Source organism: Scyliorhinus torazame, chromosome 28 (assembly GCF_047496885.1).
Source record: "Scyliorhinus torazame isolate Kashiwa2021f chromosome 28, sScyTor2.1, whole genome shotgun sequence".
Lineage (NCBI taxonomy): Eukaryota > Metazoa > Chordata > Chondrichthyes > Carcharhiniformes > Scyliorhinidae > Scyliorhinus > Scyliorhinus torazame.
Genome location: NC_092734.1, coordinates 25,444,178 through 25,470,610, shown reverse-complemented (window position 1 = coordinate 25,470,610; position 26,433 = coordinate 25,444,178). Strand labels below are relative to the sequence as shown.

The 26,433-nt window shown below is 48.1% G+C and overlaps 2 protein-coding genes across 21 annotated transcripts in view; one reads left to right on the top strand and one right to left on the bottom strand.

The window, feature by feature from the left end:
- rassf4a (Ras association domain family member 4a) overlaps window positions 1-26,433 on the top strand; it is a 327,256-nt gene that overhangs the window by 38,853 nt on the left and 261,970 nt on the right. The window lies entirely within an intron of this gene.
- On the bottom strand, window positions 681-25,988 carry LOC140403602 (growth-regulated alpha protein-like). 2 transcript variants are annotated; one of them, XM_072491685.1, is made up of 5 exons: window positions 25,822-25,988; window positions 18,920-19,014; window positions 18,640-18,754; window positions 11,183-11,263; window positions 681-2,269 (listed from the first exon to the last, which is right to left on the bottom strand). In XM_072491685.1, the coding sequence occupies exons 2-5, from the start codon at window positions 18,990-18,992 to the stop codon at window positions 2,164-2,166; spliced, it is 375 nt and encodes a 124-aa protein (XP_072347786.1). In that variant the 5' UTR covers window positions 18,993-19,014; window positions 25,822-25,988; the 3' UTR covers window positions 681-2,163. The 2 variants fall into 2 exon arrangements, with proteins under 2 accessions (XP_072347786.1, XP_072347785.1); XM_072491684.1 differs by lacking the exon at window positions 25,822-25,988 and adding an exon at window positions 20,930-21,073.

The window sequence follows — 26,433 nt, the reverse complement described above, 5'->3', positions numbered from 1 at the left end:
GCACCAGAACCGAGGAGAAGAAAAAAAAGCATCCCCTCATCACCCTCTTAAAAACGAAGATCTAAAATATGAACCAAAATGTCGAACAACAGCTGCACCAGAGGCCGCAAGGAAATGAGAGACAACAGGAACCTGGAGAAAACGGTGAGCGGGACGACGAACCCACGAGGTGAGGAAGCTCGGGCCGCACCTGAAGGAGAGCGGCCAACATGCCCTGCAAGGAACTCGTCCCTCGCCGGAGGGCGGTTGGAGAAAGTTCCTCACCAGAGAGCTAAAGGGGGTGAGGGTGGAGCCGTGCCCAAAAGTGCCAGAACTCTTTATGGGGTGTGGGGGGGGGGGGGTGATGCCCTAGCCTTTGCCCCCTATTCGCCTGCTGATGAATTCTGCCCGGCTGGCTGCGATCGGCAGAACCACCCAAAGCTGGCAGACCGCTGGTTGACCCGTCGGAATAAATACGGGAAGCTAACCGGGATTGATTTATCTCCATGTAATATATGTGTCATGATACAACCTTGTTATGAATGATCGGGAAAAACCAATAAAGAAAGCATTCTATCTCATAAAAATAAAGAAGGGGATTTAGGTGCTGGAAGTTATTTCTAATGTTTGGCTTTTGTAAATTGCATTTGGTTGGCACAGATTTGTTCGCTTTGTGTTGTATAAAATGAAAAACTCCAAAATATTAAAAAAAAACTTTATTTGGCAATTGTAGAAACCTCAATCGAAACACAAAGCCGATTTGGCAGTCTGCTGGCACATCAGTCTGTGCCTCCACCTCACTGTAAAAGAGTAGTTTGCAATCCATAATCTATGTCATTGCAAAGAATTATATCGTCACCTGTAAGTTGCGAACTTTGTCGCTTCTCCAAATCGAGAATAGAGTGAAATTGTAATCCTTTATTCTGCTTGGGGAGAGACTGAATTGGGTGCCTAGAATCCAGGATAAATCTCTTGAGTAAATTAAAACGATCTCAGATTCCTTGGTATCATTTGTTTTATTAAACTATCTGTCCTTTCAAATATCAGGCATTATAAATCTCCTTTTCAAAAAAAAAAATTGTGATGCAAAATGAACACCTTGAGGACACGCTGGTTTGGTAATACATCATTTCTCCAGTCCATTGAAAAAAAACTTTTAATGGCTAACGTGACAGCTTGGAGAACTGCGGTGTGCGACAGTGGGGCTTCATTTTCTTTTGCTTCCATTTGCCAGATTTAGCCGTGATTCCCTGGCCGACTCTTTCCCCACAAGGCTAGAAAAGCCTCTTGTGAAGAAACTCTTGCCTACCTAGCAGCCAGCTCCGAGCGCAGTGTTGTGGAGTGGATCCCTCCCAAAGTGAGTGGTGGGGAAATGTACGCGGAGTAAGTCTGTTGCTGTCTAGCTTGACCTGTACAATCTTGCTACTGCAAAGAAAATACATAATAGCAACAACAACAAAACCAGTTTGTCTTGAGGATTGGTGATTTAAAACTTGCCAATTAAAAATGAATGGTGACATGATGAGTGTGTTTAATGCTGCGTCCAAACCGTCACAGTCCTCTTGTTCACCATGAGGCGGAATGGAGGCACAGTGGTTAGCACTGCTGCATCACAGCGTTAGGGACCCGGGTTCAATTACGGCCTTGGGCGACTGCGTGGAGCTTGCACATTCTCCCCGTGTCGACGTGGGTTTCCTCCGGGTGCTCCGGTTTCTCCCCCACAGTCCAAAGATGTGCAGGTTAGGTGGATTGGCCGTGCTAAATTGCCCCTTCGTGTTCAAAAGCATAGTTGGGGTTATTGGGTTATGGGGATGGGGTGGGAGCGTGTGCCCAGGTAGGGTGCTCTTTCTAAGGGTTGGCGCAGATGGGCTGAATGGCCTCCTACACTGGAGGGATTCTAGGAGTCTGTGGCGGATAATAGCTTCTATCCTGGCTCCATTTGTTGCAGTATAAAGAGATGATGTGGAACCTCGGTAACAAACTAAATGTGTAAAGATATATCCATAAACATACGCAGCCTTTTTAAAAAAAAAAAAAGTGGAGCAGGGATCAAAATATATTTTCAAACATTGTAAAGCGCAGTTCAGGGTCAGAGTCCCAGGATTGGCCCCTTGTATTCCATCATCTTCATACGTCGGATAAAAGCATCTGGGATGAAGAGAGCAGAGTTAAAGCTGTTGACGTTTAGACTGTGCCGCTGACCTTGCGCCCTCTTTTCTTTCTTGGCTTCGGAACCTTCTTTGTTTTTCTTTTAATACATTGGCTAATTTTGCATGGATCGTGCTGAATTCTGTAACAGAGAAAAAGAAATACCGCCGGGTGAATTGGAGTTTGCACGTTCTACAATTCGTGCTCGTGTTCGGGTTTCTTGAGAATCGTTTAAAAATCTAACAGTTCTGAAGATGGATGAGAGGGATGCAAAGAGCACTTTTGCCCCATCAATTCCTTTGCTGAGAAGCGCTGCAATGTTGTATTTACGGCCTATTTATCTCTCCTTTCTTCTTGCGTCCCACATTTTCCCCCTGACAACGTGGAGGGGAGAGAGAGATGAGCAAAAGCATCAAAGCTCCTCTGCAAATATTTGACGTTGAGTCTGATCCTAGAATCTGGGCCGGAACAGCTGAAGCGTTCCGGATTAGGATGGCTTCTGCTCGCTTGTATGTGGAAGCCCTCTCTGAAAAGTGTCCGGATGTCTGCGGATTCTGGACGAGGACAGGACTGGGCTTGACTGTGGTGCTGCCACGGTTGAATGACGCATTTGTGCTCATCGCCTTGAGGCCATAATTGAGGAATGGCAAGGCAGGGGATGACTGCTGGGGCTGGAGGAAGACTGTTGCCCTCCAGTACGAGTCGGCTCCTTCAGGGAAGAACTGGAGAGGAATATAGGAACAGGAGTAGGCCATTCAGCCCCTTCAGTTTCCCCCTCCCCCTTTGGCTGATCTGTGGCCTGAGGTGGAAATGAAAATAGCTGAGAACCACCGGGTTCAGAAGCTGCGATCTGCACATATTTTTCCCACGATCAACTGAGATAGATGGTGCTGCCTGCAGAGCTAGGGTGCTCTCATTACTTAAATGTGGAAGCTGCACCTCTACATGGGAAGGGACGATTTCCAAAGGAGTACTCCTGAGCATGGGGTTTCCCCTGGGGAAAAAGTGTGGAGCAGGGAATCACACATTCCCCAAGATTAGGGCAGCACGGTAGCATTGTGGATAGCACAATTGCTTCACAGCTCCAGGGTCCCAGGTTTGATTCCGGCTTAGGTCACTGTCTGTGCGGAGTCTGCACATCCTCCCCGTGTGTGCGTGGGTTTCCTCCGGGTGCCCCGGTTTCCTCCCACAGTCCAAAGATGTGCACGTTAGGTGGATTGGCCATGATCAATTGCCCTCAGTGTCCAAAATTGCCCTTAGTGTTGGGTGGGGTAGCTGGGTTATGGGGATAGGGTGGAGGTGTTGACCTTGGGTAGGGCGCTCTTTCCAAGAGCCGGTGCAGACTCGATGGGCCCAATGGCCTCCTGCACTGTAAATTCTATGATAATCTATCTCCAGCCCGCAGTAGTTTACGATTAAGGGGATTACAGTCATGGTTAGCTGTTGCGCATTGAGCAACTTGGCCTTGAGCAGCTTCAAAGATAGGAAGGAAGTGACCATCATTGATTCACAGACAAAATATGGACCAAGTTGGCAAAACCAGAAGGAAGCTATGCTGTGGGTGAAACCCACTCAAACAGAAAATGCAACAGTTATTCATCCAGCGACTTTTCTGAATTAAAGCAGCGAACGTGCTGTTCTTACTCTTTGTTGTTGCTGCCTGCCATTCAAACTGGGGCCTTGTGGGCGCGGGACGAGTGCACAATGGGTTCAGCTGTTGCCTTGCTTAAAATAAGTTGAATTAATTTCCAGATTAACCGGTGAAGTTATTTCCCGAATCCCGAAAGGGTTGACTGATGTTGAAGGTGTGCACGACCGGCCCAGGAAATCCTTCGCCTTGACCGCTTGCCTGTCGGTGTGTATCTTGGCTTGGATGCCTGAGAAAACTATCCTGCGATTCATTGACACACAAAAAAATATCTCCTCCTATCAAGTTTGAAACTGTTCGTGGTGCAGCAAAGAAATCATACTGTCCTATAATCGGCAGCTGCTAAATGAGCAGCAAGCTTCTAAAAGGCTTTTTCTAAACACAAGCCAATATAATAATCTTTATTAATGTCAAAGTAGGCTTGCATTAACACTGCAGTGAAGTTACTGTGAAAATCCCCTAGTCGCCACATTCCGGCACCTGTTCAGGTACACAGAGTGAGAATTCAGAATACCCAATTCACCTAACAAGTACGTCTTCTGGGACTTGTGGGGGGAAACCGGAGCACCCGGAGGAAACCCACGCAGACACGGGGGAGAACGGGCAGACTTCGCACAGACAGTGACCCAAGCCGGGAATCGAACCTGAGCGCCTGGCGCTGTGAAATTTCTACCTTGCGGGTTCAATTCCCCGACCGGCTGAGTTTATTCATGTAGGCCCCGCCTTCTCAACCTTACCCCTCGCCTGAGGTGTGGTGACCCTCGGGTTAAATCACCACCAGCCAGCTCTCCCTCCCTCAAAGGGGAAAGCAGCCTAAGGTCAATTGGGACTGTGGCGACGTTACCTTTACCTCACAACTGATAAATTGGAGGAATCGTGTTGCCTTGCACATTCTCCATCTACCCCACAGGACAACTTTACAGACAAAAATATCTTTATAGCGCCTCCTCGAGATGTCCCAAAGTGTTTCAAGATGACTGAACCATTTCGAAGTATTGTTACTCATGTGCAGCAATGTCGATTTGCCTCACAAGCAGTAAATTAAATAATTCTCCCACTGTTTTCCGTTACATGATTGTGTTGAGGAATGTCGGTCAGGGTATGAGCAGTTTTTGCTTTTTTCAGTGGGACACCTCGGGCGCGATTCTCCGATATGGAGGCCAAGTGTTCGCGCCGTCGTGAACGCCGTTGCGTTTAACGACGACGCGAACAGGGTCCGGGCCCGACCTATTCTGGCCCCCCAGAGGGGGCCAGCACGGCGCTGGAGCGGTTCACGCCGCTCCAGCCTCCTTACGCGGCGCCAAATGGGCGCCACGCCAACCCGCGTATGCGCAGTTGGGCAAGCTCAATCCTGCGCAGGGAACTTCTTACGCTCGCCGGCCCCGACCCAACATGGGGTCGGTGTTCAGGGGCCGGCGGTGCGTGGGCCAGACCCCATTGGAGCCTCCCCCCCCCCGGTGAAGGAGCCCCCCTCCCCCGAGCCGCCCCCCTCGAGCGTTCCCACAGAGTTCCCGCCGGCAGCGACCAGGGGTGAACGGCGCCGGCAGGACTCTGTCGTATCGGGGCGGCCGCTCGGCCCATGCGGGCTGGAGAATCGGCGGCCCTGGCGCCGTGCCAAATGCGCCGATTCTCCGCACCTCGGGGAAATCGCGCGCAGGCGTCGTGGCGCGGTTTGCGCCGATTCTCCGGCCCGGCTCGGAGATTCGCCCCCCTCATCTATGGGGAAAAATGGGCATTTGACTCTGTGTAACCTCCTCAGTGAAGAATCAGCTGAGGTTAATTTAAAAACTTTGCATGCAAATGTACTTCCTGAACCACTAAACTGTTAGATGAGAATAGCATACAGTGTGGAAAAATCTCAAGTTGCTTGTTCCAAATCGTTTTTCCGACATCCTGTTTCGATGTAAATGTAAAAGCTGCTCTAGCCTTTCCGTGTGAAGCAACGAGGGGACCATCCCCTCTGCGACATCCTGCTTCACTCCTCAGCTGCCCGCCACACCCACTCCGCTTCCATGACACCTCCCCGTACGAGTGTAGGGCATGAAATGTCTGCCTCCTCACCGCCTGAGGAAGGGACCTATTTCTTTCCAGGTACATTCCAGGATTTAGATTGTTTGGAGACTTGGGCGGAGAGATGGCAGATGGAATTTAATCCGGACAAATGTGAGGTAATGCATTTTGGAAGGTCTAATGCAGGTAGGGAATATACAGTGAATGGTAGAACCCTCAAGAGTATTGAAAGTCAAAGAGATCTAGGAGCACAGGTCCACAGGTCATTGAAAGGGGCAACACAGGTGGAGAAGGTAGTCAAGAAGGCATACGGCATGCTTGCCTTCATTGGCCGGGGCATTGAGTATAAGAATTGGCAAGTCATGTTGCAGCTGTATAGAACCTGTGTTAGGCCACACTTGGAGTATAGTGTTCAATTCTGGTCGCCACACTACCAGAAGGATGTGGAGGCTTTAGAGAGGGTGCAGAAGAGATTTACCAGAATGTTGCCTGGTATGGAGGGCATTAGCTATGAGGAGCGGTTGAATAAACTCGGTTTGTTCTCACTGGAACGAAGGAGGTTGAGGGGAGACCTGATAGAGGTATACAAAATTATGAGGGGCATAGACAGAGAGGATAGTCAGAGGCTTTTCCCCAGGGTAGAGGGGTCAATTACTAGGGGGCATAGGTTTAAGGTGAGAGAGGCAAGGTTTAGAGTAGACGTACGAGGCAAGTTTTTTACGCAGAGGGTAGTGGGTGCCTGGAACTCGCTACCGGAGGGGGTGGTGGAAGCAGGGACGATAGTGACATTTAAGGGGCATCTTGACAAATACATGAATAGGATGGGAATAGAGGGATACGGACCCAGGAAGTGTAGAAGATTGTAGTTTAGTCGGGCAGCATGGTCGGCACGGGCTTGGAGGGCCGAAGGGCCTGTTCCTGTGCTGTACATTTCTTTGTTCTTTGTTCTTTACATTCCAACAAGAGGAAAAGGCAGGAGATCCAAAATCGGGGCCCCTTGAGTGAAGAAGGGAGACGGAGAATGTGATGGAACAAGAGAAAGAGTGGACGGTGCGTGTCGGGTGGCTCCTTCAAGTAAGCGCCGGCCCGGATACGATGGTTGAGAGGAAATGCGAGACTGGCATCTCAAAAACCTTTCCAGTTCTGATGATCATGGACCCGAAATGTGAACTCTCCCAGATTGCTACCTGACCTGCATTGTGTCTGTCTTTAACAGGCTGATTTCGGTGTCGATTTCTTTGTCCACAGTGGGGCACTGTTAGTCAAAGTTCAGCTTGCGCCAGCAATCGGGAAAGTTTGTGTACGCTTTTCCTTTTAATAAGTGCTCTGAAAGATTTGTTACCGCGAAGGCCTTGCTGCCTAAGTGTCTTGCATTTCATTGCAACACAGCTTGTATAAATAATGTGTGCCTGTCCCATTTTAGGGATGCGCTGGTACCACATATCCCAGCTTTAGGAATACAAATGCAGCTGTGTACTTAGGGGGGGGGGGACGTTGTTGACTAATGTGTTTCTGCATGCAGACAATAAACTTTGTACAGCTCAAGTGGATGATGTTCATGCCAAGTTAATACATGTGCAGCAGACTTTACCTTCAATAGTGTTCCACCAGTTTGAATATGTTCTGTCGATATCCTCAAACAGCTTTGCATTGTACAGAAGGAAAGCAAGCACTAATGGGAAAAGGTGTCAGCAATGCCCACTCCCCTCACTCCCGCCGGCCTGTGGTTTCGCCAGAAGGAGGCGATCAAGAGCTGGAAGGCAAGGGCAGGCGCCACGCTGCCTCATCGATCAGAGGGCCAGCAGCCACTGCAGTGCCACTGAGAAGGGCAGCAGAGGAAAGGAAAGGTGTGGGCACCTCCAGAGGAGAGGGCTGGCAGAGAATTGTTTATTTTTGGCGGGGGCGGGGGGGGGGTGCAAGGAGAGGGTCAGATGGCTGGGGGATGTGTGGGGAAGAGATCTTATTCCCTCTCCCCGCCTACAGCTCCTTGTGCCTTTTCGCCTGTGATCTCCCAGGCCTCATTGCCTGCCCCAAGAGCTGACCAGAGCGGGGGGCATTCCAATGAGGTCCTCCCACTTCAATTTGGCATGACCCCTGCCTTCCTGGTATTTCTGGGTTCTCTCGGCACAAACACATGTCCTTGCTTCAACTTACTTGGTCTGCTGTAGCTGCTCGGCTGGTCTCTTCGCTGAGAGCCAAAGGAAAAAGATTCTCCCTTGGGTGATACCTCTTGTACTGCAAAGGGCTTCGCACTCTTTTGAGCAGGCCTTGAACTTGGCCTCAACTAAATCGTGTCTTTCCCAATCATCTGTATTGATTTTCCTCCAATAGAGGGGTGGTTCCCGGATCGCTGGGCGTGTCCTGGTGACTGTCAGTCAGCTTTGTCTTAGCTTCTTCTGGCACCGGGGAGTGGGGAGTGTATCCTAACATTGTGTATCTAAATGTTTCCCTTTTGTCCCCGGAGATGGCTCATTAGTGTGGAAATCGTTTGGTGGTTTCTGTCCTGTCTGAGCGTTCAAGGTTCTAATCAACAGCCAGGGCTTGCACCTGCTTGTTTCTTAGCATTGTCCAATTTTCCCTGCAGTCTTTGCAAGTGTCCATTTTGTAATCGGGACGGGGCCATCCCAGATGGCTACAGTTGATATTAAAATGCATTTGCATTGCTTCATAAGTTTTTGTATTCTTTGTAATTATTATTTTTCCTTGGGCTGTGGGTGTTGCTGGCTCGGCCAGCATTTATTGCCCATCCCTATTTGCCCTTGAGAAGATAATGAACGGCTGCAGCCCACGTCATGTAGATACACCCACAGTTGCTGTTAGGGAGGGAGTTCCAACTTTTATTGATCGAATTAACTTCTTTTAATAAAGCATTGCCGAGTTTTGCTGTGGGACATGCCACTGTGTGAATGACCGTCAGTTCAAACCAGAAAGATGCTGAGGTTAATCCAAAGGTCGGCGGAGTCGGGTGCTCCAATTAGCCTTTGCACCAGAGATCTCGCAGGTTTGGTCTGCACTGATGCCAAACCCATGTCGTCTAAATTGTTGGGTCAATCCAAACTGATTCTGGTGTAAACCCTCTCCCTGGATGCGGTTTATTGCCTCCCGGTGTTGCTTTGGGCCACAGAACTGGATCAGGCTGCATTTGGAGTGTGAAAGTGTCTTAAGAGATTCTGTTGCTGCAAATCAGCAGCTAGTGTTGGTAACTGTGTGCATATGAAAGTCAGCTGGGGACCGATGACACTTGGCTGCATGGTTCTGAACCACATCCACAAACCGTGACATTGCAAATCGCTGATGCATAAATGGAGAATGAGTAACTCTCCAGTCTGTGAGTATGGTCATGTGACTAAATAACGGAATGCAGAACGATTCGACACCAGACTCACAAATGAAAAATGTGCCGCAGCGACACACTCTGCAATTATCTGGCTTAAACACCTCCACATAATGTGTGATGTGAAGCAATAACTGGCATTATAGGCATTGTGAGTGAGCCAAATAACTTGCTCCATTCACTGGGCTGGATTCTCCATTTCAGAGACAAAGTGCTGACACCAGGACTGAATAATAATTAATCATCTTTTAATGTCACAAGTACATTAACACTGCAATAAAGTTACTGTGAAAATCCCCTAGTCACCACACTCCGGCGCCTGTTCGGGCACACTGAGGGAGAATTCAGAATGTCCAATTCACCGAACAGCACGTCTTTCGGGACTTGTGGGAGGAAACCGGAGCACCCGGAGGAAATCCGCACAGTCACGGGGAGAAGATGTAGACTCCATACAGACAGTGACTCAAGCCGGGAATCGAACCCGGGTCGCTGGAGCTGTGAAGCAACAGTGCTAACCACTGTGCTACCACGCCGCTCACTCTAAGACCACTAAAGTGGTGCCGGTACTGGAGCATTTCATGATCCGTTAATGGGCTAGCACCGGAACCAGGTGGAACTCGAGCCCCCTGGCCCTGTCGGTGCCTGTGTCCCCAGCACCCATCCCTACCAGAAGGGGTACTGGTGGCCTCCAGCCGGCACCTTTCTATAGGAGCTATCATGGGCATTCCCCTTGGGAGGGCCGCGTGATGTCCGGCAGGCGGGTGGCGTCCGGTTGTGGGCTGGGGGCGGGACATCCATTGATCAGTGTCACTCTGCTCAACCATGGGCCGCGATGGGTGGTCATTGGGCCGTGGAGGAATATGGCTGCAATGCAGGCCGCGGCAATGGCGGTTCATGCCTGGACACTATCCGGTCCCGAGGGTCACCCCGATGCCACAACCCATTCCCTGGTTTACTGTACGTGCGGAGTAGAATGAATTGATCCTGCAGTCAAGGCACTAGAGCATGGCATTCCACCGGGCAGCCGATGCCAGCCACAATTTCCGGCTCATGCACGATTCGCCACCCAATCGCGTTTCCCGATACCGGCGAAGCTGGACTGAGAATCCCGCCCACTCTCTGGACTCGCAGATAGAAATGTTGCTGCATCTGTCGCGCAATGCGAGAAGGGGTAAAGTGTCTCCGAAGATGTGGTTAGCTCGATGAATATCCAACTCTTTGAGGAAGATCTCTGAATTCATTTTCAGATTACTCAAGTTGGTCTGATGGAGGTTATTTCATGATTATTGATGTCCAGAAAGAATTTGGATTTCTGGAATTGGCCACTGACAGTAGGTTTAAACGAGAATGGAACATTTGACTGCACCTCAAGGTGGAGATAAACCATGTCAAAGGATTTAACCCTTTGGCCTATTCAATTAATCCTCCCTCACTCCCGTCCTTCAGCTTAGTGCAAGCTTGACAACGCCATCAATCACTCACTGCACCCTTTACCCTCCCGTGTCAGGTATCTAGGTGTTTCCTGGGTATTTTGTTTCCTGTTGAACATATCTTTCAAGATAATTCTGTTTTGTAACGTTCACAATCGGGCAACCACACCAAGGTTTTCTCCTCACTCAACTCACGCATGAACTTGCACAAGCAGCAAGGAAGAGGTAGCCGGTAACCCTTTCAATGCTACTTTTGGTCCTTCAAAGGGATATGTACAAGGTTGCCAAACAAATCCTCCTTCCCCCCCCCCCCCCAAATCTTGTACAGTCTGAGCCAAATTTGTGCAATCTGTCCACATTAACTTAGCCACCTCGGTCCCCGCCTCAGGAACATGGACTGTCTCTGCTTTGGCCTGGGAACATTGAGACGTAGCTCCTTGCGTGCCCCGTGTAATTCTTAGCGTTGCGAGACCAGCTCGTCCTGCCATCCTAAATTGTAAAACCGTTTTGCGCTTTTTCAGAACAGAATGGCTACACCAGCAGCGTGAATCCTTTTAAGCAGGCTCCAATTGTTATTGGGTGGAATTGAGCCGATGTCCCAGTGGTCAGGAAACATGAATGATTTGTACTGACCTTTCCCAGCAGTCTTGTAGTTTCTTGCCCTGCCTCGCTTCTGGCTGAAGGCAAACCTCTTCATTCCGTCGCACAGTTAATCTGAAAATGAAAGAGAACACTTGTAAGTGCCTTGTTTGCACCCTGCCACGTGCATTCACATGGGACGACGCACAATAAGTGTGTCGCTGACCATAACTCTAAAGGCAGTTTCAACCGATGGGGAAAAAATGACACAAAAGCAGGTCAGCTGGTGCTAACATTCCACTCAAGCCTCCTCCTATCCTTCCTCATCTAATTCGATCAGTATTTCCCTTAATTCCCTTCTCCCTCATGCTTTCCAGCTTCCCTTTGAGTACTTGTCCCAGCTACGCCGTGTGGTACGAGTTGCAAATTTTCTCCACACTACTGGTAAAGAGCTTTCTTCTAAATTGCCCATTTGATTGCTTGATGGCTTACTGATATTTATGGTCCCTAATGTGCTCCACTCCTACTCTGCACTCACTCTCTCTCTCTCTCTCTGATGTCCTGAACCACTTGAGCATTTTCGTCATTGATTCATTTAAGGGATAAGTCCTCAATGAGTAATTCATAAAGGAATAGAGGGCTGATGGAGCAAATACGGAGTAAAGGAGGAGGTGGCACACTGGTTAGCACTGCTGCCTCACAGCACCAGGGACCCGGGTTGAATTCCGCCCTCTGATGACTGTGTGGAGTTTGTACGTTCTCCCCGTGACTGCGTGGGTTTCCTCCCACAGTCCAAAGATGTGCGAGCTTGGTGGATTGGCCAGGCTAAATTGCCCCTTAGTGTCCCAAGGTTAGCTGGGGTTACAGGGATGGGGCGGGGGAGTGGGCCGAGTTAGGGTGCTCTTTCAGAGGGTTGGTTCGACTTGATGGGCCGAATTATCTCCTCCTGCACTGCAAGAATTCTATTCTACTCTAAGGAGGAGGCTGATGGTGGATATCAAGAGAAAAGAATTTGGACAATGGAAATTATGGATTTGTGAGCGCTTGTCCCATTAGGCTGTTGGAATATGCAATGCACACCAGTTAACCAGAAGCTGTGGTTTTAACAAAGTAGTGAAAGCATGCGTTGCAGTAACCCAATCCAATGAATCCATAGTACAATACAATCATGTAAAATTCATGCCGAGGAAATGAATGGTTCCGAATTTTGTTTGAGTAATGTTTATTGGCCAATCTATCAGTGTAAGAGTTGAAACTTGCATGTACCTGTCTGTGTGTGAGAATCATGCTATTGCTGCGGATGAGAGGATAGTTTAACACTTAGTTTTTAAAGATATGCCAAAAACCTCCCCAGGCGTTACAATCTTCAGGCACAAAGCAAGTTGGAAACGAATAATCTATATTTTTCTAGTACAGAAAGACTTAATTTTTGAGATCTGCCTTTAGTGCGATCCTTCTCACATACCCCAACTTATGATCCAGTCTTTATTAGCGGCAATTGGCTTGTATCATTGGCTACATGATTCTACCCAAAACTTTGTGGCGGGTTTTTCAGAGAGTTCCCCGCCCGCTCTGCCAGTGAGCTCCGCACCGCTATTCAATGACACTTGAGTCACGTTTTTGGGCCCTGGGGAGCTTCTCACCGGTTTAGCCCACACTTAGAATTTTTGTTTAGCACTGGGGAGCTGAACTCTGAAATCGGGCCGCCAATTTGAAAGGGTACCCCGATCGCTAAGTACGCTCGAGGGTCCCCCACCCACATAGACACTACCCCACACTCCCCAAGTGAGGGCACCCTGCTATGGGGTCCCTGCCCCCCCCCCCCCCAACCTCACGGAGGCCCGTACTATCCTGCCCTGCACACTCCCATCCTTCAAACACCCCCTCCACCCTGCTTTCATGGGCTTGGCCCCCCTCGGGCCCTGACCCTTGGCAGGGCCACTGTGGTACCTGGGCACCCTTGCACTGGCACCCAGGCAGTGCTCCAGCCAGCTTGGCAGTGCAGAGTGGCAATGCCAAGGTGCCAGCTGGGCAGTGCCAAGGTGCCCATGTTCTGAGGGGTGGGCCAGAGGGCCACCCTGCACTATCTCTGACCACCCAGGGGTCTCTGCTAGCCCGGTAGACCCCACGGGTGGCGTTCTGCCTGGTCCATGTTCTTGTGGACCAGCACTGATCGGCTCCCGGCTGCAACCTCTCTGTGGAGGCCGGAGAATCGAGGGAGACTGGTGGATATCTGATAGGGAGGTCTTAAGTAGATTTAAGACCTACTTCCGTGAATGCCCTTTGGGAATTGGGTTCGCGGGAATTGGGTGAATCCCGCGAGGCGCGGACGCTACCGGGAAGCCTGTGAGAGGGCTCTCCCGGGATTCTCCGGCTACGTTGTACTCTCGCTCGAGTGCAACGTGGCTAGAGAATCGCGCCCTATGTAACTAAATTTTAATTATTGACCTTTTTAATTCTTGCACTTAATTGCTCTCGAGGCATATTTCCATTTTGTACTTCTGGTAAGTTGGACTAAGATAAGAAATTAAGGGCTGGAGTATTTAATCGAGCAGAACCGAGATGGGTTGGGGCCCGGTTGCCTCTGTACCCAGATCTAAGCCTGTTGCGGGAAGGCCCATGGATGGCCTTTTCGCCCAACCACCAAATGAGGTGCTGAAGTGGACAATTAATACCCACTTAAAGACCTCATCCCACTGCCGCTGGTACTCGCCCGGTGGTGGGTGGGAGGGATCGTGCCATGCAAGGAGCATGGGAAGTACAGCCTGGCATGCTTGCTTTTAGACTCTTGAGGAGGAGTGCCTGATTGAGGGACTTGGCATTGGGGTGGGGGGTGAAAGCCACCCACTCCCATGCCCAGCTGTGAGCCTGCACCTCACTCACTTAGGCTGAACCCCCATCCGGCCACCATTTACCTGTATCTGGCTCCCCCCTTGATCTTAGGCGTTGGGTGGGCGGGTGTAGTACCAGGAACAGCTCTCAGTGGGCAGCCTGTCCGCTTCCGCAATCCTTGATCCTGGGGGCAGGCCCACCTCTGGCCTGCCAAGAGCCCGAGTGGCAAAATGGGCCTTCTCCAAAAATGGAGACCTCCACCAGATTTCCTCCAGCCCACACCAGACATTACAAGGGCCTCGAGCAGTCAAGGCTGAACAAACTGTGGATCCTGGTCATTGAACATACATGGGGAGGAATTGTAACCTCTCCGACCTTCTCCCTCCAACCTAACGGTGGGAAAGTTGAGGATGGGGGGGGGGGGAATGGGGGGAGAGAGAGAGAGGTGGCAGGGGTTAAATTGGCATCCACATGAAATCAAGCTCAACCCAATACAAACAGGCCTACATAAATTCTAACTTAGGGGGGACAGGGAGCATCCAAGGAGGCCTAAAATGCAGGAATCCTGGGCTAGATCAGTGGAGACATAGAATATAAAATCCAGGGAATGATCCTAAATCTTTTATAAAGCACTAGTTTGGGCCTCAGCCAGAGTATTGTGCCCAATCCTGGGCACCACACTTTCAGAAGGATGGGCACGATAGAAATACAACACAAGAGATTTACACAAGGTGTAATTTTGATCTCTTTGCCATCTAAAGACTATCTCTAGATCATTTGGTGAATTCAGAGTGATAACTGCGCTCAGTAGAGAATTTACATTTTTGAAAGACTTGGATAAAGTAAATGAAATGATTTCCAAAGGTTGAAGGCTCGATAACCAATGGGCAGGGGTTTAAGATGGTTAGCATAGAGACCGAGACGAGAAAAGTCTCTGGTGAGTTATTAGGAACTGAAATGCAGTCTGATAGGGTGGCGGATACAGATTCGATAGTATCCTTCACAATGGGAGCAGAATACTGCAGATGCTGGAAATCTTAAATAAAAAGCAGAAAATGCTGGAAAAAACCCAGCAGTGTTGGCAACATCTACGGAGAGAGAGAGACAGTTAACGTTTCGAGTCCACTACAATTCGAAGAGAGGTAGAAATGTGGTGGAGGAAAGGATGGAGGGGCAGGTGGAGCAAATTAGATGGGAGGAAAGATTGATGGGCAGAAGGGATCAGGGATCACAAGACTAAGGGAGTGATAATGATGGTATTGTCATGTGAGAGTACCTTTAAGAAATGGGTGTTTATAAAAATAGCTGTAGTGAATGTCGCTTTAAGAAATGTTTGTCTGCTCAAGTGGCTGCAGTGATGTCAGAGTGTGGGTGGAACCGAGCTCTGGCTCAGCTTTTTAGTTTCGCTTTGAGGAAAAGCTTGGGTGTGTCTGCGCTTTTGAGTTTTGTTTTACTGTTGGAGCTGAAGCCAGCCAAAGAAGGTGTAATTTTGATCTCTCTGCCATCTAAAGACCATCTCTAGATCATTTGGTAAATTCAGAGTGATAACTGCTCTCAGTAGAGAATTTAAACCTGTTGTGCTTCTGTAAAAGGGTTTTTTGTCTTATGGATGTTAAAAGGAAAGTTTAAGGATTACTTAATGTTGTATTCTTTGGGGGGTGTATTCAAATTGATGGTTGCTACGATGTTCACTATCTTTTAAAAAGGTTAACTGAGTTCATGGAATAAACCTTGTTTTTCTTAAAAAAATTACTTTTAGATTTCTGCTGTACCACACCTGTAGAGTGGGCCGTGTGCTCCCCATACCACAATCTATTAAAAGTTATGGGTCAGGTGAACTCCATGATACACTTTGGGGCTCTCTAAACCCTGGTCCATAACGGTATTAAAAACTAAAGCATCGCTCCAGAGTCGGTGTTAAGAGCAGACAATCGGTTCAAAATGGGATTGGATGTTTTAAGCTGAGGGGATTTGGGGGATGCGGGGGAATGACATGAACTGGATTGCCTTTCGAAAGAGCCGGGGGGGGCAAACTTGATGGGGTGGGATGGTTTTCTGCTCTGTGCTGTTTGTTCATTTATTATGTGTTTCGCTGGCACCCATGATGAAGCGGGAAGTATCTGAGCGCTTTTAAGCCATTTATTATTAATTTTTAAGTCCATGATCTTCTTGCTCGCTGAGGATATGGCTTGCGGTATTCTTTTGAATTATGCGCTGGCAGTCAGGATTTCAGTGTAAACAGAGAGAAAATGGTGCCAAAAACTGGATAACACTGTGGGAATTTACCAAGTTAAGAGCAAACAGTGGAAAGTATGATGAATCAATTGCACACGGATGACTAAACGTGCCAGTAACGGGTCTAGGCAAGTCATATATTTCAACTCCCCTCGCCTGTTGGCAGCTCCAGAAAACTGTCCCATTTGAACATGGGAACCGAGAACCATGAGCTCTCTTGCTCTCTGACCGACGTTGCTCTCTGACCGACATGGCTACTTATTTTGCCAGTGGAAGTGAGGCACCAACAGAGGAAGATATGAGTTTTTAAAATGAAAGAACTTGCATTTGCCCAGCGCCTTCCATTCATAGAATCTCTACAATGCAGAAGGAGGCCATTTGGCCCATCGAGCCTGCACCGATCCTCTGAAAGAGCATCCGACCTAGGCCCAATCCCCCGCTCAATCCCTGAAACCCCACTTAACCTGCACATCCTTGGACTGGGGGAGGAAACCGGAGCACCCGGAGGAAACCCACGCAGACATGGGGAGAATGTGCAGACTCCGCACAGACACTCACCCAAGGCCGGGATTAAATCTGGGTCCCTAGCGCTGTGAGCCAGTATTTGCCCAACACCATTAAAACCGATTTTCAGGTCATTTATTTCACGGATGTTGGATGCTTTCTATGCCCCTTTCCTGTGTTTTCTGATGGTGAACTATGTTTTAAAAATACTTAAATTAGCTGTGAAGCATTACGGGATGTCCAAAGGAGATTCGAGGCACTGTACGAATGGAAGTTCATTCTTCCTTTGTATGAATTCTGTCCTTGCACAATACTCGTTAGCAAGCACTTCGCACAGTGTAAGGCCCATTGTAGCCAGCAGCCGGAATCTAGCCTACGGGTGACTCCTGGCCTACAGCAATGTGGGTCACTTTTAACTGCCCCCGAAATGGCAAAACCATTCAGTTCAGGGGCAGTCAGAAATGGGCAGCAAATATTGGCGCAGCCAGTCATGTCCACAGCCCATTACAGAATAATTTCTTACTGAACTTAAAATTCCTTTGGTTATCCATGCTGCCAGTTTAATTAACAGTACATGTATTTATTTACATTTAGTCTGCTTGCGTTCAAAGTTCTTTGTGCTGTTCCTAATCAAGTCTGGAAATGATGCAGAAGGAGAGCTTGTTGTGACACCACATGTGTCACCTTGCATCACAGAGAGTCCTGTGACAAACAGTGCAGCAATTATTTGAAAAATGCAGCAAATTATATGATGACATTTAATCATTAGGTGATATTTTTCTCACGTTAACACTGGAACAGAAGGGGAAACTTGCTTCGCGTACTCCTTTTCAGTGCCTCATTTAGTTTCTCTCCATGTTGCCGCCATTCCCACATTCCATACAACCTTTGTCTGACGGACTATTGGTAATATCCCCACACGGGCAGCGCACCTTGCTGAGTGTCACAGTGCCCAACTTGCACGTTTCCATGTGATTGGTCTGCATGACGCAACTCTGCTTTGAATTTACAATTATTCTTCAAGTTCCAAAGTCAGTCCTCGAGTATTCAGGGCCAAGCCCTCCCTCCATCTCATTTCCTGCTCCAGAAAAGAATCTGGATTCGAATTGAACCCAATTCTTGATCTCCACAAGAGAAAGAGATATACAAGATCCAAGCTGACAAGAAAATGCAAGGGGCCTCACCTTGGGCTTGGCACTCGACCTTAGCCCAAAGGCCAATAAGCAACTCTGCAATATGAATTTGGTCTCACATGGCTTACCCAAGTAGAGGAGATCACTGGGCTTCGAAGTGGCTGCACTTTTAAAATGCAACCAGTTTGTTAAAATTTAAAAAGGGATACCATGCTTTCACGGACTGTTTATGTAAAGTGTTGGTAACAAACTGGTCTTCAGAAACATTGTACCCAGGTGAGATGGGAAGTGGACCTTTCCACAAGTGCGTCCGGTATCATGAGGGAGGTACGAAGTGATCAGCAAGCCTGTGCGATTCCCACTGGCGTGGCCGTCACCTGCGTGAACCTGGTGTGGTACAACTGCGGCACAGAAGATTATTCTCCCAAGTTCCTCCCTGATGGGTTGGCAGATGTATCCAGTGAATAGATGGCCTGATGTCGCATCAGGAAGATGCCGGGTTCAGTCGCTGGTCGATGCAGAGTTCGCAAATGCAGCAATGCAGGCATTCCATTTTAAATAGGCACTCCTGGTTTTGTGCGAGTTACCATTCCTAATCATTCTTTGTGCATTTGGATGCCGGGTGAAGCAACCAGCACTGACCGTCATGGGAATAATGGCCACCTGGGCAACTGCAACAGGGCTATGCACCAGACATGACTGGGTATGGGGGACGACAAAAGTGGCTACATGTTTATTTTTGAAAAGCTCATTCTTGATTTAAGTAGTATTAGCTTGCAAACAATGACTAAGACATGTCGTACTTACATAATTTCAGTTCTGCTGCAGTGAGTTGATTTTGGAAATATCTCAAACTTCTTGATCATTTTGGGGGGCACCATGTCCGCAAATTGGAAACACTGACATCGCAATGGTACTGCCGCTGTATCAACAAGGAGAGGCAAAAGAATTGAGAATAGTTTACAACAGGCGTGTGAAAACTGCTCAGGTCATTTACTGGACATTACTTCTCAACCAAAGTTAGGATTGCTCAATGAAATTCAAAGAAGCTATAATTGTAAAAAAAAGTTCGGGTTTCTGTACTCACCCTCACTCACAAAGAAATGTTGAAGGAGAAAGAATATTGTAATAGGAGCCGCAAGCTGAAGTCTAAAATTCATTGTTTTGCAGATGTTTGGCTGGCTGAAGAAAATAAGAAAATAAATTTAAACATGCACTGAATTAGTACAGAACTTCCAAGCAGATTAGTCGGTGGCACAGTGGTTGGCACTACTGCCTCACAGTAAGTGTGTGGAATTTGCATGCTCTCCCAGTGTCTGCGTGGTTTGCTCCCACAGTCCAAAGATGTGCAGTTTTGGTAGATGGGCCATGCTAAATTGCCCCCTAATGTCCAGAGATGTGCAGGTTAGGTGGGGGTACGGGACAGGGTGCTCTTTTGGAAGGTCGGTACAGACTTGATGGGCCGAATGGCGGCCTCCTTCACTGTAGGGATTCTATGAAAGGAAGGAGCCTGCAGCAAGTAGGAGAGGAATTATAGGGAGACATAGGACGGAATTGCCCTGCCCTTCTTGCCAGGGGCACTTTGTGGAGGGTGCAGGCCATGCAAAACCCCACAGACATCGGCAGGACTGGACAAGCCCGTCGTTGGCCAATTTCAGGCTACCTTCGCTATTGAAATTCATGTCGCTGGGGCAGGGGGGTGGGGAAAGAGAGAAGATCCTGCCAACCAGTCCAGAAGGTTGGTTTTGATGAGCAGTTAGGAGACAATATGAAGGATCCAGGAACAGCGTTCCTGTGTCCATGGGGCATGATGGCTAAGGGCTCTGCCACCAATGGTGGAGTAGCTGGAGGGATATGCAATTACCCACAAACGTGTCTATTTGCAGCAGGAGTGGGCCATTCGGCCCCTCGAGCCTGCTTTAACATTTGACAAGATCATGACTGATTGTGGTCTCAACTCTACTTTGTTAAGGTTGAGGAGGGGGGGTTGAGGATGCGGTGAGATTGAGAGTGAACAGATGGAAGGAAAGTTGAGGATCGAGCACGCGTTCCATTTGAAGCTTGAGCAGTACCCTGAAGCTGGGTGAGATTGGCACCAGGGGGGTAGGATTGGTGTCCAAGGCAGGTTTCTGGCTTGAATTGGACAAGGTGGCTACCATGGAGCAAGTTCTGAATCATCCAGGGAGCGATGTTGCACAAACACTTAAAACAGCATAACAGGAGTTGAGGGTCGTGCCAGAGGGGTAAAGTTGATTCCATTAATATACACCTGAAAACAGGTCCTATGTTTATAGATGATGTTACTAAGGAGCAAAAAATAGATAAGGAAAGGGGAGTTACAGGTCAAGCCCAAAGCGACTATGGAGGTCGAGCAAAAGAAAACATGTTGAGAAAGGCAGCGATGAAACCAAGAGAGTGTGGTGCCGTGTAAAAGGAGGATGAGGTGATGGACTGTTCGAAGACACAAACATGAAACTCCATGAACCAGGATCACATCACGTTGTGGGTGACCATGGCGGTCTCAGCACTGTTAGCACAGAAAACAGGATTTGAATAACGTGGGTGGGGAGTTGGATAGAAACATTATCTTCCAGCACCCTAGCGTGAAAGAGCATTTGTTCTCCTCGCCCCTCGGTGAGGTACCGCTCTCAACATTAGAGTTGTTACCTGGGTTAAAGCCGTACCTTGATGGGAGCCTGGAACTGAGATTGAGACTTTTGCAGAGTGGTGAGATGACAGCAGTTTTAAAATGAGCATTGAGGAGATATAGAGGGGTTGCAGATTGGGTGTCGTCAGGCTGGAGAGGGGCAGTCACGTGATCTTGAGGGGCTGAGGGCGTGTGGGGGAACCTCGTGAAAGTGAAACCGAATCATGGGCGCTACATCAGGAATTGAATTGTTGCAAGATTAAGAAAGTTATTGTGCTGAGAGACCCCCATTCAGGCAAAACCGAACACGGGCTTGGGTGATTAAAATTAACGCGTTTACGAAGGGTGCATCATGTTAAATGCAAAAACATATCACAACAATTTTTGAACCACAATACGAATATCTCCTGCTTAACAGTTAACGTGCATGTCAATGTAATAGGAGCTGACCTGTCTGGAGAAACGAGATTGAGAACCGCACGGTCAGCCAGCGTCTTGGGTCCCAGTCGGAAGAATTGAGAGGCTCGCACACACAGAGAGAGAGTTTGATTCTGAACTCCTTATGAGCTTGGCGGGCAGCTGTGTATAATGGGTCGATGATCACATGATTTCTTTGAAATTATCTACAGCCTGGCTTAAAGCCAGATTTCTTTCTGAAAACGTAAATGGATCAGCTTTGTGGCGAGTCGGCAGCAATTAGTGAGCTTGTCCTGCTGCAGGACAACATTGTGGAATTCACCATGACTGCTGCAGCAAAGAGCTGTGATTTTGGAAATTCCGTTGGGAGTGGTGACCAGGCTCCCTTTTTATTGTTACTTTTATAGAATTTCCGAGTTCAAGAACAACCATGGAGCAAAATGCGCTTTTTAAATAAAAAAAAAAATTGGCTGGTCACTTAATTAAGAATCAACAAAGTTACTAAAACTGGTCAGAAAACTTAAAAACAACAAACCGCCGTGAAAGGATAAATGTTTAACTTGGAAATGCAACAAATCCACAGCATGTCACAGCCTTTTGGCTGGTCCACATTTCGGGAATAAATCCTGGGTCAAAATCTAAAATGGAAAAGTTAGATGAAATGAAAAATGAAATGAAAAATCGCTCATTGTCACAAGTAGGCTTCAAATGAAGTTCCTGTGAAAAGCCCCTAGTCGCCACATTCCGGCGCCTGTCCAGGGAGGCTGGTACGGGAATTGAACCGTGCTGCTGGCCTGCCTTGGTCTGCTTTAAAAGCCAGCTATTTAGCCCTGTGCTAAACCAGTACATTAGATTTATTGTCACGTGTACCGAGGCGCAGCAAAAAGTATTGTTCTGCGTACAGTCCAGACAGATCGCTCCATACATGAAAACATGGGACATACGATAGGTACACAATGTAAAGACATAGACATCGGGTGAAGCATACAGTGTGTAGTATTACTCAGTAGAGAAGGTGTGGAGAGATCAGTTCAGTCCATAAGAGGGTCATTCAGGGGTCTGGTCACAGCGGGGAAGAAGCTGTTTTTGAACCTGTTAGTGTGTGTTCTCAGACTTTTGTGTCTCCTGCCCGATGGAAGAGATTGGAAGAGAGAATAATCCGGGTGGGAGGGGTCTTTGATTATGCTGCCCACTTTCCCAAGGCAGCGGGAGGTGTAGACAGAGTTAATGGGTGGGAGGCGAGTTCCCATGATGGACCGAGCTGTGTTCACGACTCTAGTTTCTTACGGTCTTGGGCCGAGCAGTTGCCATACCAGGCTGTGATGCAGCCAGATAGGATGCTTACTATGATGCATCTATAAAAATTGGTAAGAGTCAATGTGGACATGCCAAATTTCCTTAGTTTTCCGAGGACGTATAGGCGCTGCTGTACTTTCTTGGTCATAGTCACGACGTGGGTGGACTAGGACAGATTGTTGGTGATGTGTAGACCTAGGAATTTGAAGCTGTCGACTACCTCCACCTCGGTACCATTGATGCAAACAGGGGTGTATATGTCACTTGGCTTCCTGAAGTCGATGACGAGCCCCTTCGTTTTGCTGACACTGAGGGAGAGATTGTTGTTATTGCACCATGTCACTAGATTCTGTATCTCTCTCCTGCACTCTGACTCATTCTGGTTTGAAACCCGACCCACTATGGTCGTGTCATCGGAGCTGAATTTTGCCACAAAGTCGTGTGTTTATAAAGAGTTTAGTAGGGGGCTAAGTACGCAGCCTTGCGGGGCCCCGGTATTGAGGACTATCGTGGGGGAGGTGTTGTTGTTTATCCTTACTGATTGTGGTCTATGGGTCAGGAAGTCAAGGATCCAGTTGCAGAGGGTGGAGCCAAGTCCCAGGTTTTGGAGTTTGGATATGAGCATGGCTGGGATTTTGGTGTTGAAGGCGGAGCTGTAGTCAAATGAATAGGAGTCTAACATAGGAGTCTGACATAGGAGTAATTGTTTTTAAGATGCTGCAGGGGATGAGTGTAGGGCCAGGGAGATGACATCTGCTGTGAACCGGTTGTGTCAGTATCCAAATTGCAGTGGATCAAAGCAGTCTGGTTTGAAGTTGATGTGCCTCATGACCCATCTCTCGAGGCACTTTACAATAGATGTCAGGCCCACCGGTCGGTAGTCGTTGCGGCACGTTGCCTGGTTCTTCTTTGGCACCAGTACAAGTGGTCTTGAAGCAGGTGGGAACTTCGGAAGGGAGTAGGGCGAGGTTGGGGATGTCTGCAAACACACCTGCCGGTTGTTCTGCGCAGGATCTGAGTGCACGACCAGGGATTCCGTCAGGACCCATTACTTTCTGTGGGTTCAGTTTCAAGAAAGCCGATCTGATTTCTGAGGCTGTGACAGTAGGTATGGGTGTGCCTGAGGCTGTTGGGGCAGTTGACAACGGTTCATTGTCATCCGTTTGTGGTTTGTTACACCCCTCGACAGTATTGAATACAAAATAAAGTGTGGGGCATAGTCCATCTGGTCCAGGTGGCTTATCCACCTTTGGACCCTTCAGTTTTCCCAGAACCTTCTGCTTAGTGATGGCCACTACACTCACCTCTGCCCCCAGAAATTCTGGTCTTCCACCGTGAAGACGGAAGCAAAATAACTATTCAGTTCCTTTGCCATTTCTTTGTTTCCTATTACTGCTTTGCCAGCCTCATTTTCCAGTAGCCCAATGTCTATTCTTGCCTTTCCCTTTTATATAGTGAAAAAAATCTCTTGCTATCTTCTTTTATATTACTAGCGAGCTTACACTCATATTTCATCTTCTCCCCCCTTATTGCTTTTTTTTAGTTGTCCTCTGCTCACTTTTAAAGGCTTCCCAATCCTCTGGCTTCCCACTAATTCTCGCCACCTTGTATGCTTTTTTGCGGTCCATGACTTCTCTCATCAGCCATGGATGCCTCATCTTCCCCTTACCATGTTTCCTCCTCCTTGGGATGAATTTCTGTTGTGCCTTCTGAATAAACCCCCCCCCCCCAAAAAAAAAACTCCTGTCATTGCTGCTCCACTGTCTTCCCTGCTAGGCCCCCTTCCAATCAACTGTGGCCAGCTCCTCCCCCATGTCTTTGTAGTTACCTTTACTCAATTGTAATACCATTACACCGGATTTCAGCTTCTCCTTCTCAAACTGTGGGGTAAATTATACCAGATTGCAGTTACTGCCCCCAAGAGTTCCTTCACCTTAAGTTCCCTATTCAAGTTAGCCTCATTACACATCACCAAATCTAGAATTGCCTGTTTCCTAGTGGGCTCTGTCACAAGCTGCTCCAAAAAACCATCTCTTAGACATTCCACAAATTCCTTTTCTTGAGATCCACTACCAGCCTGATTTTCCCAGTTCACCGCCATGTTGGAGTCCCCCATGATTGTTGTGATATTGCCTTTTTTATATGCCTTTTCTATCTCCTGATTTATTTTCTGCCCCACATCCCGAGTACTGCTGGAGGGCCTGTACAGAACTCCCTTCAGGGTGTTTTTTCCTTTGCAATTCCTCAACTCTACCCACACAGATTCTATGCCTTCTGATCATATAATCACTGCTTGCTATCGAAAAAATGTCATTCCTTACTAACGATACAACCCCGCCCCTGTACATCAGTCTGTCCTTTCTGTAGGACACTGCCTTCGATATTTCGATCTCAGCCCTGGTCCCCTTGCAGCCACGTTTCTGTAATGCCGAAAATAAAAACATCGTACAACAAGCTCAGTTACCTCGTCCGTATACTACGTGCATTTAGGTACAACATCCTCAGTCCTGCATTGACCACCTCCCTTCCCTTCTCTTATTTGTCTCTGCCCCACCCCCCACCTTCCCCATCATCCCTTAGCAGAACCTCTGTCCTTGTTTTACCTATTTTGCTTGTACCGACGTGGATCACGACAACGGGATCTTTACCCTCCCTCTCCAAGTTCCTCTGCGGCCCAGCTGAGATAGCCCAAACCTGAGCACCAGGTCTGCAACATAAGCTTTGGGCTTCTTGATCTTGTTCATAGAGAACAGTGTTAATGCCCCGAACTATACTATCCCCAATTACGACAACATTTCTTTTCACTCCCCCCACTTGAATGGCTCCCTGTACCATGGTGCTGTGGTCAGTTTGCTCAACCTCCCTGCAGTCCCCATTCCTGCCCAGACAAGGGAGTAAGAATCTCAAACCTTGTGGACAGGGACAAGGGCTGAGGCTCCTGAGACCCTACCTCCTGGATCCCTTTATCTGCCTCAATTGTAGCCACACTCTCCTGTCCCTGACCACTGGCTAAATTCAGGATAGCCAATCAAAAAGGGTATGACTGCCTTGCGAGTGTCCAGGTATCTCTCTGCCTCCCTGATGTGTCGCAGCATCCCAAAGCTCAGACTCCAGCTCATCAACTCTTGAGACAGACGTCCTCGAGCAACAAAACCTTACTTCAGACATGCTCACTCAGAACCACTATGGAGTCCACTAGCTTCCACATCGTGCATGAACAACACAAAACCTGACCCTCCATCTCAATTTTATTTAATTAGTTTTTAAAGTTTTAAGATTTTTAAAAAACGTTTTTATTGTAATTCTCCTTATTAACTCAGTCTGAAAGCAATTTATTACCAGTAATTAAAAGTGGGTTTGTGGATCTAGCACAGCTTCACATTTGCCAATAAAATCCAAGCCCCCTTGTGATGTCAATTCAGTTTTTACCCCCAGTCGGAACACTCAGGGAATCAGGAAAAGAGAACATCTCCGGTTAAACCTCCTGCCTTCCTTTGTTGCACTCCGGTTCTCTCCCGATCTGCTCAGCTCGCTCCTCTCTCGAATAAATCAACTTTGTCCATGCCCTTGCTAAAATGATGACTTATCATTCAGTCTGGTTTGAAAAATACCCACCAGGGCTTACTCACCAGTCAGCTGCACTCTTTGCAAACTCCCGGCTCCCCTCACGCTCTTTGAGGAAATGAAAGGAACACCTCACTCCCTCCTCACCGAACTCCCTCAGTCACAAAACTCCCACTTTAGCACTCCAATGCAGCCCGAAGTCCGCACTGCAAGATGGCCCACTTTTGTACTGCCTGACTCTACGCCTCTGAAAACTGGTTGAAGCCAGTTACCTAATTAACAAGTTGCAGCTGCCGGGGGAGCCTGAGTAAACTCTGTTTAAAGCTGGTCTAAAACTCACCTTCCTCCAACCTAAACGGCAACTTTTAAGTTAATTACTAAGTAAAAGAAAGACAAGACTTTAGATATAAATGACCCCTTAATTAATCCTTAATTTCCCTCAGTCACAAAACTCCCACTGTCGCACTCTAATGCAGCCCGAAGTCAGCACTCCAGTTTTTAATCTAGTTCCCCCCTACCACTTTCGGGTGACCTTCTTCCTCTAACACTTAAGTCATCCAAAATTGGATTTACGTTGTGCAGCGCATCCAATCCTATCTCATTGATTGGCTTCAAATGGAAGATTTTCCAAGAGTAAAGAGTAGAGCAGATGGCCCTCTTGATACAAAATTGTTTGC